This window comes from Cryptotermes secundus, unplaced genomic scaffold, assembly GCF_002891405.2.
Source record: "Cryptotermes secundus unplaced genomic scaffold, Csec_1.0 scaffold526, whole genome shotgun sequence".
Lineage (NCBI taxonomy): Eukaryota > Metazoa > Arthropoda > Insecta > Blattodea > Kalotermitidae > Cryptotermes > Cryptotermes secundus.
Window position 1 is genome coordinate 801,096 of NW_019721013.1, and position 15,304 is coordinate 816,399.

The following is a 15,304-nucleotide window of genomic DNA, read 5'->3' on the forward strand; positions in this document are numbered from 1 at the left end:
GTACCGTTTTCTTTAACATGAACAGCGAAACTCTGCTTTGGCCCACACATTGTGTTCCATGGCTTCTTCTGATTGGCACTGTCAGCACCGATTATCTCCGTAAACAGTTAATTAGTACGTCTTTGTAATAGATACGCGTCAAATTTTCTGTGAGGTAAAAATTGAATCGCCTATCACAGTGGCCGCCGCCCTGTCTAAGGCATGAACCGTCTTCTCCCGCTCGAATACTGGGATCGTGGGTTCGAATCCCACTCGAGGCATTGATGTCTGTTTGCGTTTAAGTATCGGCCTTGCGACAGGCTGATCCCCCATCCAAGGAGTCCTACCGACTGTGTATAGATTAAGAAACTGGAAAAAGGGACCAAGGTTCACAAGGGCTGTAGAGCCATAGAAAGGAATTGATGAGTAATCTGTATATAGTATCTGAGGCACACGTTGGTACAGTTTGGTTTCCATGCAGCCTACCCAAGCCCCCTGGTCGCGAAGGGCGCCAGATTATCCTTCCAAATTTTGCAATTACGGTTTCAAAGGGTAAGGATTGTGCACTTTGGTACCGGTCGTCGCTTCCATGACGTGCGGTGCCCGTCACCGTGCACTTCGCAATGCAGACTCCGTCTCCTTATCGTACTGACGCTAATCAGTAAGTGCTCGCATCTCGCTGTGTCCGTGGTTCGTGGCTTCTTACATTGTAGAAGGACCTAATTAAATTCAGTCTTGAAGTCTGTATATTGACTTTAATTTGGATACCGCAGTTGTGACTGTTATCCGTACATTTCCTTCTTCCCATAAAAGCCTCCCTAAATTTTCTGTAATTGACAGCGTGTCCATACGTTGAAATGAACACGAACAGTTTTGGGCTACCAAGAAATTTTTAATATAGCGATAATACTGAATTCGTTTTCGTGACAAAATTATTTTTGCCAATGCCATTGACTGTGGCGCTGTTGCCGAGCAGCTGCTGCTGATGTCCGGGCAGTTCTGATGTGTGGAGATTGCCAGAAAGTCATCTCCATCCCGTCCTGAAAGATGACGAATGATTTCTTCTCAGTGTTGAGTTAGCTGTGAGAATGTAGATTTGTATTGGGAAAATATTGGGCTGGTATTTATTTGTAAGGGTTATGTATTGCTTTAAGTTGTCACTGGTGCTAAGGATTCTGAAAGGCGTGATATTTCGAAAATGCAGAATTGAATATAAACGAGTATTTCAGTTCTCATTTTAGACGTATAGGCCGACCTCTCATTAAAGATTTTCAGTTTTGCTGCGGCAGTAAGAGAAACTTTTTTTTCTCCAAGTTTCTTGGGGTGAGGTGAGACTGAGTCCACTTGGTACGTCGGCCACTACTGGCCTGTAGCAGCCCCGGATGATGATGATGGTGATTGTGGAGCAGTCGGTGGAATCAGAATTAGCAGGGAAACAGAAGTACCCGGAGAAAACCTGACCCAGTGCCGCTTTATCCGCTTCAAATCCCACATGACCTGGGCTCGAACCTGGGACGGCGCGATGGGACGCCAAGAGAAATTGTTACATGGATACCTCGGCGTCCTCGTTATGTAATGACCAATAATGGGAAGAAGGTCATATCAGTCACGGATTGTTTCGCGAGGCTGACGGTTCAGTGCTAGCTAATGCTGGCAATGTGCAGTGTTGGAAATGTCAGAATGTTCGAGATAAACTTTCCAGTATGTGAGCACCAGCACAAACCGCTTCGAACCCGATACGAGAAGAAACCGCCGCCAGTCTGTTACCCGTAACGAGCCTTGATCGTTAAGTCACAGAAGACGTCCTAATATCTGCAATTATCACATCTAGAAATACCTGTTCCATAATTCTTGTCAGCGTTCAAGGTAATTATGATAATTAGGCCGAACGGTGAATAGCAGTGTTGTATTTGAACACAGTCAATGCCTAAGCTCCGTAATTATCTCAGTGGCCCTTGATCCCTCGAGCATCCCGAAGCTGGTTTCATACATCGAGCTTTGCCTTTCCGTAAGGTCACTCATGTGAACGCAGTAGTACGACCCCATCTTGTTTCTCTCTTTAATTTGCGAAATTGGCAGTCATTCTCTTGCACAAGTCTCACTCATGGAGCTCAGCCCTTCTTGAGAAGCTGCCAGTTGTGCAGTTACTCAACACCCCCCAGCATCTTATGGAACCCGAAGGTTCATTACCATGTTCACAAGAGCCCTCTACTGGCCCCTATCCTGAGCCAGATCAATCCAGTCAATACCATCCCATCGTGTGTCTCTTAAGATCCATTTTAATATTGTCCACCCACCTACTCCTTGGTCTTCCCAGTGGAGTTCTTCCCTCCGGTTTTCCCACCAATATCCTATATGCAGTCCTCCCCCCCCCAGTTGTGCTACATGCCCTGCCCATCTCATCATCCTTGTCACCACGGCATGGCGCGTCCTCGGGTTGCGGATGGAGGAGACGTCGTCTAGGTATGGATGGTAGGTGCGAATATATTGAATAAGCAGTCCCGGACAGCCGACAAGGGGCGGTCCCCCAGCGTGGCGCTAGCTCCTCACCGTAAAAAATAAGCTTGTTACGAAAGAAACGACCTTGCACAAGTATCAAATGAGAAATCAGGTCTAGAAGGGGCTGGACAAGAAGTAACGCTTCAGATTTGTTTTCGGGAAACGCTGGGTTCGAATCTTGAGCGGGACGCCTGCTGTCCTGACGGAGATCTGTGGTATAGCCATGCAAGTACTGGGACAGTGGCCAGATCCATTCCAGTTCACCGTTTATCTCTTCTGCAGTCGGACGCTGTGTAGTGTCGACGCCGGGAGTGCCGTGAGATGTTGAAGAGAAATATGACAATTCACGCAATTTTGTGTGCGTCACGGCAGGAGGAATTATAGTATATAAAACCATCTGATAGGACGTGTTTGTCCTTAGTAGTGACCGTGGAAGGTATTTGTAATTTCCATGTGGAATAACACGATGATAGTAGATCACTTTGCCCTTAGTGTGTATTATAGGTGACGTTTCTGATCCCCAAGGCTCGAAGGACAAGTGAGTAAGAAATGCAGTAGCAATAATAATGAGGTATCGAGACATTCGTTGTTCCGTGCTAGCATTCCCAAGGTGTATTTGTTGTAAGTTCGAACAGATATCACATTTTCTGTGCAGTCCAGTTACTAAAGTTAAGGTGTTCGGCCCGAAATTTAATTTTTACAACAAACAGTTTTCAAGACTGACGACCACACTTGACAGATTCGAGCCCTTGTCAGTTGTGGCCCTGGATGTTATAATTCTATGCTTACATCAGTACATACATACCTATGGAGCTGAGCCCTTCTTGAGGAGAAGCCAAATCTGCAGCTACTCAAGAATTTCCCAGCATTTTATGGAATCCGAAGGTTTAGTACCATGTTCAAAAGAGCCCTCCACTGGTCCCTATCCTGAGCCAGGTGAATCCAATCCATATCATCCCATCCTATCTCTCTAAGATCCATTTTAATAGTGTCCACCCACCTACTCCTTGGTCTTCCTAGTGGTCTCTTCCCTTCTGGCTTTCCCACCAATATCCTATATGCATTCCTTTTCTCCCCCATTCGTGCTACATGCCCTGCTCCTTGACTTGATCATCTTAGATCAGTACATTAAATCAAAATACGAACGTTTTATTTACAGTTTTCATATTTATCTATTTGTAGCACGTGCGTTACAGTGATTATCAGTCAATCCAAAATATTTTCTGTGGCCCCTGTTGTTTCTTTGTTATCCTTCCTCACTGAGAATCACGTACAAGCGGTGCAAGTTAAAAAACATCAAGCAGAAATGCAATACGTTACATTCCATGCCGGTGGGGTTCTTTCCCGTTTTGCCAGGTTCGTATGATTGTTGTACTGGTACGAGTAGGCGGTGTCTTCATGACAGTGAGTTGAGACCTGGTTACGTTATGTGTGGGCGATGGACAAGCACATGTACAGCTCGCTCACACTTAAGGCTTTGGAAGAAGAAACTGTAAGAAGAATTTTCATTTCTTCATGTCGTCCAGACCCGCTCTGGGGCCCACCCTCCAACCCGATGGGTATCCTAGGCTCCTCCCTCGGAGGTAAAGTGGCCCGGGCGTGAAACTGACCACTCACCTCCATCTAGTGCTCGGGTCAAGAATTCGTGGGTTTATACATCCACTCCCCCACACGTCTTCATGGCGTATTACTTAATTAGTTAAGCACAAGGATAACTTTATCTTTTACATATCTGCGTACGTCATAGCAACGTCATGGTACCAGATGAATGCGCACATAAACACGTGAGTGTGTTGTATGACGTAGTGTCAGTTTATCTTTAATGAATGCTGTATCGTAGTGTAGAACACTACTTCTGTATTTGCGTGGGACTGAATAGAGCAGTGTTCCGCAACCGGTGTGCCGTCACAAGGTGAAAGTTGTGGCGCGAACTTTTACCTATTGTAAGAAATTAATTGTCGAATTTTATTCGTTTTATTTTATCCCAGTTACCGTGTTTCATATGCTTGTATTTTATTCTCAGCCACTGTACTAATTAAATAAGATGATGCTTGTCTATTCTTTATTACATTCCGTGATATTTTATGTACAGTAATGTTGTATTCTAAGAAATTAGACGTAAATGATCTACTCACAGCTGTTGTTATATCTTAGTTTTCATTATTGCTTTATTTTTATTTTTCTCGCATCTACGCAGCTTCTTTGATATACCTGACGCATATTCTGTGTACGTGCTTTTCCATAAAACTGCAGGGATTAGCATGGGTTTTCCTGTCTTTTATAACGCTGTTTTGGTATTTGCCCCTGTTTGTTATAAGTTAGAGCACCCACCGATTGTTGGACTTCATTTAAAATTATAAATATTTCAAAAATAAGTTGGTATGGTGTCACTTCTTCCGTTTGAAGAGTAGAGATCCCGCGTTTTACAATTGTTTCAGTTCTATCACAGCTGTGCTCTGAAGTAGTTCGCAAATTTTGGTTGCTAGTTAGAGAATTACAGGTGGGTCGTTTGAGATGTCCCCGACTGTATGGCCACTTGCTGACGGCAATAAAATGGCGATGGACACAATTAAAGAACATTTAGAAATGCTGCAGCAGAAATTCAATAAGTATTTTGGAGAGAGTGTACAAGGTTTCGACTGGGTTCGTGATCCATTTGTTGTGAAATCAGAACATCTTCCGATTAATATACAAGAGGGACTCGCAGATTTAAAAACAGACAGAACATTGAAACTAAAACTTCTCGAAGTGCCTTTGGATACGTTTTGGTTGGCAATAAGGAGTGGATACCCGGCTATCTCCGAGACGGCAGTTAATGTGTTATTGCCATTTTCAACTACATACACGTATTTGTGTGAACTGGGCTTCTCGACGTTAACTGAAATTGGGAATGAGACTTGCGTTGTCAACGATTCCATCACGGATCAGTCGCCTGTGTGCAGCTACGCAGGCGCAAGTATCACATTGAGGGTATGAGTAGAATTACTGTATTTACTTTAGTAGTAATAGAAGTGTATTTTCTGCACTCTACAATAAATTAAAGTTCATTAATTGTTAATAAATGCACGAGTCGATTTCTGTTTAATGATAATAAAATAACAATATAATAATATTATAGTAATAAGTTGATCACGTTATGTATTTATATTAATTGTCTAATATGCGTTTTTGAGGGGAATAACACTTTGGTGTGCCGTGTTGAGTCATGGATAATTCATGGTCTGCCGCGAGTAGAAAAAGGTTGCGGAACACTGGAATAGAGGAACACGTTTTCATTTTACTCTGCTGAGTGAACTTGCTATTAATTATGATAGAGGCCTCCAGTTCGTGTTCTGAATTTCTTAGGATTTTGTAAAGCATACATACATCTGAGAGACGTACACTAATGTAATTAAGCATGGATTATGTGTGTGAACTCTTGCATTGAAACCAGGGAGCTGCACTGCCAAATACAAATTTAAGCCGAGAAATGACAGATGTAGGGGTGGCAACTTTTGGGGGCCATAAGTGGTGTATGTTGAATGCCGCCTTATAAATTTCAAGTCAAAGTTGCTAGGTGGTGGCTCGGTGAACAGATATGTACATGCAATAATAGAATTGATAGAAATGGTGTTTTCTGTGAGGTCTGCCCTGAGGCTACATACTTGAAACGGAAACCAGTAGATGTGAACTTGACTTGAAGGCAGTTAGAATATGGTCACGAGTCCCGTGTGACTCAGAACTCAGAATCACTATGGTGGCAAGGGCCAGCAGCAGTTTAGCAGCAGTCAGTCAGTTCTGAGACAGACCAGTCTGAGTCTGAGGTTATGAGTTGTGAGTTGGTAGGCAACCAGCAGTGACACAAGCATGAGAGCAGAAAGAATCTCCGCTGTTCAGAACTGTACCTGAGCAGTGACTAGCGGGGACTATAACAGAGTGATACATCCCATCCTATAGTGATTATTAAATATGTAGATTAGCGGAAGTGTTAATTTTGCTGCTTGTAGTTGCGAGTTACATGTGTCCAATAGTTAAGCAGGCATTGCTGTCAAGATGGATGAATTATAAATGCTAGAGCATGAACAGTTGAAGAGATTCTGTTCATGTTCACTGTTATGAATATCCATCATAGGTCAGTGCCTGATGAATATGAACATTCTAGCCCCCAAAATAATGTACCCCCAGAAACAAAGTGTGACTCAGAAACAGCTCCAACAGTTTTGAGTCAGTTCCAATAATTCATGGAGACCATCTCCCATGGCTGGAGTCTTTAGGAAGGTAACACTATACACTCTAGTGGCCACGATCCAGTAAGCATGTATGGAAAACATGTTCATTGTCTCTGCATTATTTTATGTTGTGCAAAATAGCAGCATCTCAAAGATTTGTTGTTAGGAATGATGGAAACAAGGCCGTGCCATAGCCCAAGTGGTTAGTTGCTGGCTTCGCACCGCGGCAGCCTGGTTTCGATCCCGGGTCTGGTCAAGTGGGATTTGTCGTGGACAGAGTGGCATTGGGGCGGGTTTTCTCCGAGTACTTCGGTTTCCCCTGCCAATCTTCATTCCACCAAATTCTCCGTCGTCATAATCACCCGGGGCAGGCTACAATAGGCCAGTCAATGGCCGCTGTGCTGAGTGGATCCAGTTGGACTCAACCCCCCACTAAGGGAAGATGGAAACAGCTTCCTGGGGTCTGATCTCGCCAATCTAGATGTTAATGTTTAAAAGCATCTCATGTTGGAAGTTTGCTTGCTGTTCACCTTTATGACACATTGTGATTAAGTTGTAGTGATGTGTGTGCTTGTACAGCGAAGTTTTTAATCTGATCTCATTTAATAATTATATTTTTTATGCGCAGTATCTGGACATTGGAGAAGACTTGAATGTACCAGACGATTTTACGCCTTCAGAGATTGCTTCTGGTCAATGGTGGAGACATCTTCTTGCAGGAGGAATTGCTGGAGCTGTTTCCAGGACCTGCACTGCCCCACTTGATAGGTTAAAGGTGTACCTACAGGTGAGTTGTAATTCCCATGTGTCTGGGTTTGTGAAATCATAGCTCTTTTGTACAAAATTACAATACACAGGAGCACGTTGAAAGGAGACCACTGACATCTGTGCCTTTGCTGCAGTTATTGTTGCTGTGTTCTGTTCAGCTGCTTATCTTTAAGTTTGGTGTACCAGTTGTCGACTTCAGTCATGCTGGAAATTAATCTTGGATACAAGAAACAAAGGTCATTGCCTGGTTTGAAAGTCCTCACCAGATAATTCCTCAGAAATAGTGTAAAACACTTGTACATAGTCATTAGATTCTGCCTGACAATAAAAATTTGTTGTTTCATTGTACTTATAGTTAAGGCTGTCTGCTGGCATGTGTGACGGGAGGAGTTACAGACTTCAGAGAACTTCCCTGTTTATATTCTGATATGTTAATTTGGGCAGGTGAGTGACACGGACAGGAAAGGGGACTTCTCAGCTTTATCCATCCCACTGAATAAGTCACTTGAAACTTGTTGTGGTGACTAAAGTGATAAACTCTTCCAGAGTCACCAATTATGTCACTTTAGTGTCAGAGTCATTGTTTCTAAAACCTTCCCCGTGTCTTATCATGAGAGAATGGATAATTGCCTGAAGATAAAAGTAGGTGGTTTAAAAATTGAAGGTGCTGGTTGGCTCAGAAGATTTATCACAATTGTGTACATTCATTAAACAAAACAACTTTCTTTCTTTTTCAGGTGCATGGGACAAAGCAGCTTGGAGTGAAGGACTGCTTAAAACACTTGCTACAGGAAGGGGGTATTTGGAGCCTTTGGAGAGGAAATGGGATGAACGTTGTGAAGATCGCTCCGGAGTCTGCTATAAAGTTCATGGCATATGAGCAGGCTAAGAAGATAATCAGAGGAAATAACACGAGAGAGCTTAGTATCTATGAGCGGTTTGTGGCGGGATCTCTTGCCGGTGGAATAAGTCAGACCGCTATTTATCCGCTTGAGGTGTGAAGTGTTTATTAAATTAATAAAATGCAATTTTAACGAATTGTTCACGTACATGCACGCATGCATACAGGACCCACATACATGCATTATGCTTGAGTCAGAGACAGTATTCACACAGATTCTAATATCTGTTCCAGTGCTTCACCAGCAAAAAGATTTTAAGCATTGTTAATAGCTGCTGACATTTGAGTAAATTAATTTTCTGTTGATTCATTTTGTATATTCTTTGATTTTCAGGTGATGAAAACAAGATTAGCACTACGAAAAACTGGGGAATTTAGTAGTATTATTGATGCTGCCAAAAAAATGTATAGAAAAGGAGGTTGGCAGACATTTTATCGTGGATATGTACCCAATCTCCTAGGCATCATTCCATATGCTGGAATAGATCTCGCTGTTTATGAGGTAAGCTCTCATGATCAGTAGATATTGTACAGGGAGGTGCAGCCAACAAACAGCTTTTACTGTGATCTGAAGCTCAAGCTGTACACTTTGCTCTTAGTCAGAGAATGTTGACTCCTGGTAGATCATCGCCGTGTGCAGGCAGAGAATTTTGTTTATGATATTTTTGAGCAAAACTCCTTAGACTACAAACTTTGAACCAGACATTATAATCACTATGATCACCAGCAGGCATGTACTCTCTTCGCTCACTTGGAAACCGAGATTGTAGGTTCGAATCCCACTCAGGGCATGGGTGTTTAGTTTGTGTGTGCATTTTTCTGTGTTTCTGAACAGGTAGAGGCCTTGCGATGAGCTGATCACTCGCCCAAGGAGTCCTACCGAATGTCTAAGATCTAGAAAAACTGAAGTGAGTGGAGAAGTTTATGGAGGTAGGCCTAGGCCCACTGGGGCTGTAGTGCCAAGGGAAAAAAATAATCACCAGTAAATTGGCCTGCCATTAATGAAGATAGTTTATTAGACATTAATAAATATAAAAAAAAGGTAGTTATGTTGTTGAATTCTCTTTTGAAGTATTGTAATTACAGAAGAATTTATCCCTTGGTTGGATGTTACGTGCAGTGATGCCCCCCTGTATTGTTCCTTGATTCAAGACTTGCCCATCAAACCTTCAGTTTCAGTGATCCTGGATCAGTAATCGCAGTGTCATATTACCCCCATTTTAAGCGTCTCTTCAATTTAGTGTTCACATCCACTGGTCCCAGAGGAAATCATGAATAGGAGTGTCACTGTATAAGTAAAAGTGACAATTAAGCAGACATTGTTTCAAGATTGTCAGAATTATGTGGTTTGAACTAAAGTAAATTCTTCCGTAGAGGTGAGAGAAGTTCACTTGATCCGCCACTTCCACATTCTCCTCGAGCTGTTATGCTGTTCTCTCTAGCGTACCCTGCTGTAGTGATAGCTGGGTGTAGGCACAAGGGGTGTGGATGCAGTGCAGCAGGAAGAGAGTCAGAAGTTTGGGGTGTTGTCATCCCGTCCATTTTCTCTGGCCTCAGTACACTAATATTCTCTGGTTCTCATGCTCTGTAATGGTCCCTATTCGTTGAGGTATTATTATTATGGCGGGAAACTTTGCCTAATCTTTTACGTGCCGTAAATCTACGACATGGGACACACGGCTTAAAGTTCCTCCCAGAGGAGTTGTTCCCTGAATTTTTCCACCCTTAAAAATTCCATGGCCTCTGCCGGGTTTGAACCCGTGTACCTTGAGTCATGAGGTGGGAATGTTATCCCTAGACTACGGAGGCCGCTTTTCGTTGAGGTATAAAGGTGAAGTTGTCCCTGTGCTGTACTAATTAAGCACTACACCATGAAGGCATGTAGGGGAGGACTATATAATTTTATGAACAAAATGTATCATATGCTGTTCTGTGTTGTGCAGACTATTAAGAACTCCTATTTGAGGCAACATAGTGAAGGTGAAGCTCCAAGTGTCCTGCTTCTTCTGGCCTGTGGAACAGTGTCGAGTACTTGTGGACAAGTATGCAGCTATCCATTAGCTCTAGTGAGAACAAGATTACAGGCCCAAGGTAATTTGTACGTTTCAGATTTTTATTTGGTGTTATGCCATGTTCGTGTCCAGTTTTGTTATTTAAACTGTAGGCTGTGTGTCACAAGACCAGTTAACCTTGTGTGCTTCAGTTCCTACCTCACAGTAAACACAGTGCTGCTTCATTATAGCAACCAGTCCATTAAAGTTGTTAAGGGAAGTAACTGTGTTTCCTGCGAGCATCATATGACACAAATATATACATTGTATGGGCAGTATGGAGAATATTTGGATGTTAATGTAGGTGGAACATGGAGTGAAAGTTTTATTAAAAACCAGCAACATTGTAACAGCACCAGATTTTCTCAAGGACTATTAGAAGTTAAAGTTAATTAATTTTATAAATATTAATGTAAAGAGACATAGTTTAGTGACTTTAGCAAAAGTAATAAGGTGATTTAATTATAAAACAGAAATATGAAGGTTAGGTGTGAAAGTGAAACAATTTGTTTCTGTAAGGCTGATATACATAAGGAAGCACTGAGGATGACCTTATAAAGTCAATGAATGTAATGCCTGCTGAAAAGCAAGAACACTGTAAAATTGTTGATGATGTCAAGTTGAAGTGAATATCCACTTCACGAATGTCAAAGAAATGTTTTCAATTACAATTTGGATGTGTAATCACACAGACTTGTAAAATAGTTTATTCTACCTATCCTTTCTTGTACACTATAATCTTGTAAGTTGTGACCTGTGTGGTCTTGTAGTTGGATACCAATGTTTTGGAGGAACATACAGCCTTCATCATAAGGGCCGAATAAATTCTTCTAAAATGAAAATTTAGGTATCCACCTACAAAGGTACAGCAAATTACAGCTCAGGAGGTTAGTGTCTGAACACCTACTGCCAAGAGAACTTGAAAACTCACGCTCTTTGTTTTATTTTGCAGTAGTCACAAATGTTGGACAGCCCCAGGAAATGTATGGCATGATGGGAGTCATACGAAACATCATTCAAAGAGATGGCCCATTGGGCCTGTACCGGGGCATCACTCCCAACTTCCTGAAGGTGGCACCTGCTGTTAGCATCAGCTACGTTGTTTATGAGAGGAGCCGTCAGACTTTGGGCGTGAACATGACATGATGATGGGGTCCCTCTAGTAGAGGCTTGCCTCCCCATATGCATTACCCGCTTCCGGCCACAGAGACATTGGACTCGAGAAATGTCTCCTGTGTCATGCTATTTATTTAACATGAAGGAGAAAAACCTCACTTAAAGACAGTTACACATGACACGGTGTATTCCATCACTGTGTAATAATTTCATCAACTGACACTTTACTTTTTCTCAAGGAGTATTAGAAATGATAAGAAGGGCTATCATTACATGTCTAATTTCAGAATATTATTAATTTGTATAAGGCTTAACTGTGAACAGAGGTCAACAAATATAGCTTCAATTCATCAGTGAGACAAAAATTCTGCTTACCAGACATTTCTCAAGAAGAGGAAATGCTGTGCCCACACTGTTGTGCTTGCTCGGCACCAATGTACTCACCTGTCAAATTACATGCGGGGCCTCATTTAAAGGGTAGAGAAAATGTGATTTACTGTTAAGCATTCATGGAGAAATGGAAAAAGGAAGGGGAATATTAATAAATAAATTCCAAAAATTTTATAACTTTTCAAACCTTGATTTCTGACTAATCGAGGACAAGCAGATGAGTTTGTTCAGTGCTGGCTATGAGTCTTCATATCCAGTTCATCACTGAACACTGTTGCAAGTTGTTATGTTTGTCTGATTGTACAGTCGGTGTCATTAACAAGCTTTGTAGTGGAAGACTTGGGCATGTGACTGACTATTAGGGATTACAAGTACAGTTTAAAAATGTGGACATACGATTTTGGAAGTTAAGAAATGGCATTTGAAACCAACTTTTGCCTACCAAATTTATCAGAATGGATTAAGCAGTAAATGTTTTATTATTTTAATTTTCAGAAATTGGTGTTAGGTTGTGAAATTGAGTGAGTGGTGTCTCTTTCAGAGGGTGAGGTGAGATCTATAAGTTGTTGCGAGCAGGAAATTGTGTATTGTATGCCTAATCGTTAAGTGAAGTTTTGGAAACTGTACCAAATGGTTATAATCAGGGATGGAAAAAGCTTTGAAAATGTGGCAGCCCGACATATGTTGGTTGCTAGAAAGAGGTGAATGAATGTTTTCTGGCATCTTGCTGTAGCTTTTCGCCCTGCTCAGCTTTCATCATACCACTTGTCCTGAACATCCATAGGCCAGGCATGAGATAATGTCAGAAGAAGATGCGATTTCAAAATGAGATTAATGAATGTAGTTTGGCATTTGTACTGCCACAAGTGAATGAGTGACGTAGCTAAATTTACAAAAGCCAGCCTTCAAATGCTGAGTGGGCAATTAGTCACCAACCATAATTTTTCATTTGCTCCTGGTGACCAGGTGATCATATTTATTGACCTCTCTTTGCAGTAACGTTGCAGTATATAGTAATGGATGTATTTATACAATAAAACTTGCTTCTCGTGGAGGTGGTGTCAGATGAGGAAATGAAGTGATCGTTATAACATAATATGTGATACGAAATCTCAAAAAAAAAATTAAAATGATTTTCTTTACTTAATGTCTCTCTTTTTAACCAGTTATTACCATCCATGCAGTCCTGTATCATTCCGTTATTGTATTCTGTAAGAGTCTGTGCCATAGCATGGCTTGCAAGAGTGCACATATGTAAGTAGTATTACAGATCTGCAATATTTATACTTTGTAATTTGCCTTGAAATGTATGGATTCCATTTAAGGATAAACACTCGGTAAATATGTATGCTAACTGTTAAGAAATGGAATTAAGATGGCAGGTACCATCATTCCAAATGTATGTCTTCATTCAACATAACTTCTTATTGTTATGGGTATGTTTTTAATTTAATTTTTTTCCCTGATCACAAGAAACATGCAGTAAAATATTTACACCTATTCTGTACCATTTTGTGGAGAAGGGTTTTAACATGCCAATAATTATAAATTATTTCTAGTTTAAATGTTGTCTTATGTGTATTTATTTTATGTTTGCTTTGTGCATTGTCTTGTTAATATGTGTTGAGGAATAAAAATTTCCACATTTAGGCACTATATTGTTTTGTAATATGCTAACTAAAATATATTTGAAAGAATCTGCCAGAAATTGAGCAAAATCTTATTATTTCAGCATTTTGTATGAAAATCGATATTTTGAAGTTTTTGTGAAGCTGTAACAGTAATAATTTAGATCCCATTTTTGAGTGCAAATGTAGCTTGTGTTGCATGTGTTTTGGAGACTTTGTTTCCATCATCAGGTTGAAGAAATTGCCCAGTAGCTCCTACTGATAACTTGATTTCAGTTGGTTTGCAAGTTATTTTGTCTCCAGCAAGGAGAGAAGTTCTCAGCATATTGTAGAAGGTCCTCGTTGACAGATCTTGTAAAGAAACAGGACATCCCTCAGTTTCTCTTTCAGTACCTAACATGTCTATCCCAGCTCTCTACATTTGATCCATCCTCCTCTGTTTTGCCTGCTCTCATTCCCACTGGGTTTGCCTTCCCTGTAGGTTCCCTAGACATCCCACTCACTCACTCACTCCCCACTCCAAATAAAGAAATGTGCCCTGTGTATTATCCAGAATTACAGCTACTGAAATGCATTTGGTTGCACCATAAAAGAAATGAAAATATACTATAACAATTAAAATGTAACATCTAGACCAGCTCTGGGGCCACTCTTGCTCCTGTGCAGTGGGCTGGGAATGAATCAGTCAGGATGTGAAGCCAACCAGTCACCTCCATGTAATGCTGAGTTCCGTATATACAATGGTCATAGCGAGGTATTTAAGTCCAGGGATTATCTTACCTTATACATATTGGACAAAATGTTTAACTTAACCTTTAAAGCTGCAAGAGATTATTGCCCTTTCTATGGTCGTAAACAAACAGTTGCATCATGGCTGAGATACAGAGTGTGAGCTGCTTTCTGTGCATTTGTAGTAAAATTGAATACTGTAGTTTCATTTCAACCAATATATACATCAAGCAGATAACAAAAAAGGTATGTACATCGAATTTTACTATATATTTTTGACACATTAATCTGCAGAATCTCCAATAAAAGTACTGGCTCATGGATGAGTTTGGTTATAACTCATACATAGTCTTTTTTTGTTGTTCACTTAGGTATCATCTTAATTCCTCTGTTAGGTTTTTACTCAAGTCTGGTAATTACTATATTTAAAAATAAATATTTAGGACTGCATGTGCTTCCAGCAGCAGAGTTTAAATGACCGACTGGCCAAATTGCCGTACTTCGGCCATGATGACCATACTCATCACCGGCCCAATCGGGGCACTTCCGATCGGATGTTAAGACGAATAGGATTTAACATGTCAGCAGAATACAAAGAAACAGATTTCTGAAACTGTTAAATAAAAAGTTTCAAACTGTGTGCGTCAAGAAACGGGAAGATCTTTGAAAAGACAATTGGCTGGTAGAGACCAGGATAGGTCCCTGAAATAGGTGTCTGAAATCCGTGAGTGCTCAGTGATGGTGAGAGGGAGGAAGAGGTATATTCTGTCCCACTTTCGTTTTTGTTTTCATTCATTTTTATAAAAGTGTTTAATATTGTTTTTTGTTCTATATGACATACCAACTTCAGTATTCTTAAATAATTTAGTAATACTAGTTCTGATTTCATAACTGAAAAAGGTAAGGGTGGTCCATTTTTTATTTTGGCATATTAAGAAAAATATGATTCTTATATTCAAATTCCTACATACACAATATGCAAGTTCAAAAACAGTCATGGTAGTATTAACTAAAACAACTGGCAAGAGCAGGAAA

General features: G+C 40.8%; 1 protein-coding gene across 2 annotated transcripts in view; it reads left to right on the forward strand.

Moving 5' to 3' along the window:
* The window catches only part of LOC111875258 (calcium-binding mitochondrial carrier protein SCaMC-1-B), a 34,537-nt gene extending 21,153 nt beyond the window's left edge, over positions 1-13,384 (forward strand). For both annotated transcript variants that reach the window (XM_023871335.2, XM_023871336.2), the window contains 5 exons: positions 7,315-7,473; positions 8,192-8,449; positions 8,690-8,857; positions 10,299-10,446; positions 11,359-13,384. In XM_023871335.2, coding sequence (XP_023727103.1) covers positions 7,315-7,473; positions 8,192-8,449; positions 8,690-8,857; positions 10,299-10,446; positions 11,359-11,552 — 927 coding nt within the window. In that variant the 3' untranslated portion in view covers positions 11,553-13,384. The remainder of the gene's footprint in view (positions 1-7,314; positions 7,474-8,191; positions 8,450-8,689; positions 8,858-10,298; positions 10,447-11,358) is intronic.
* Positions 13,385-15,304: the final 1,920 nt, after the last annotated feature.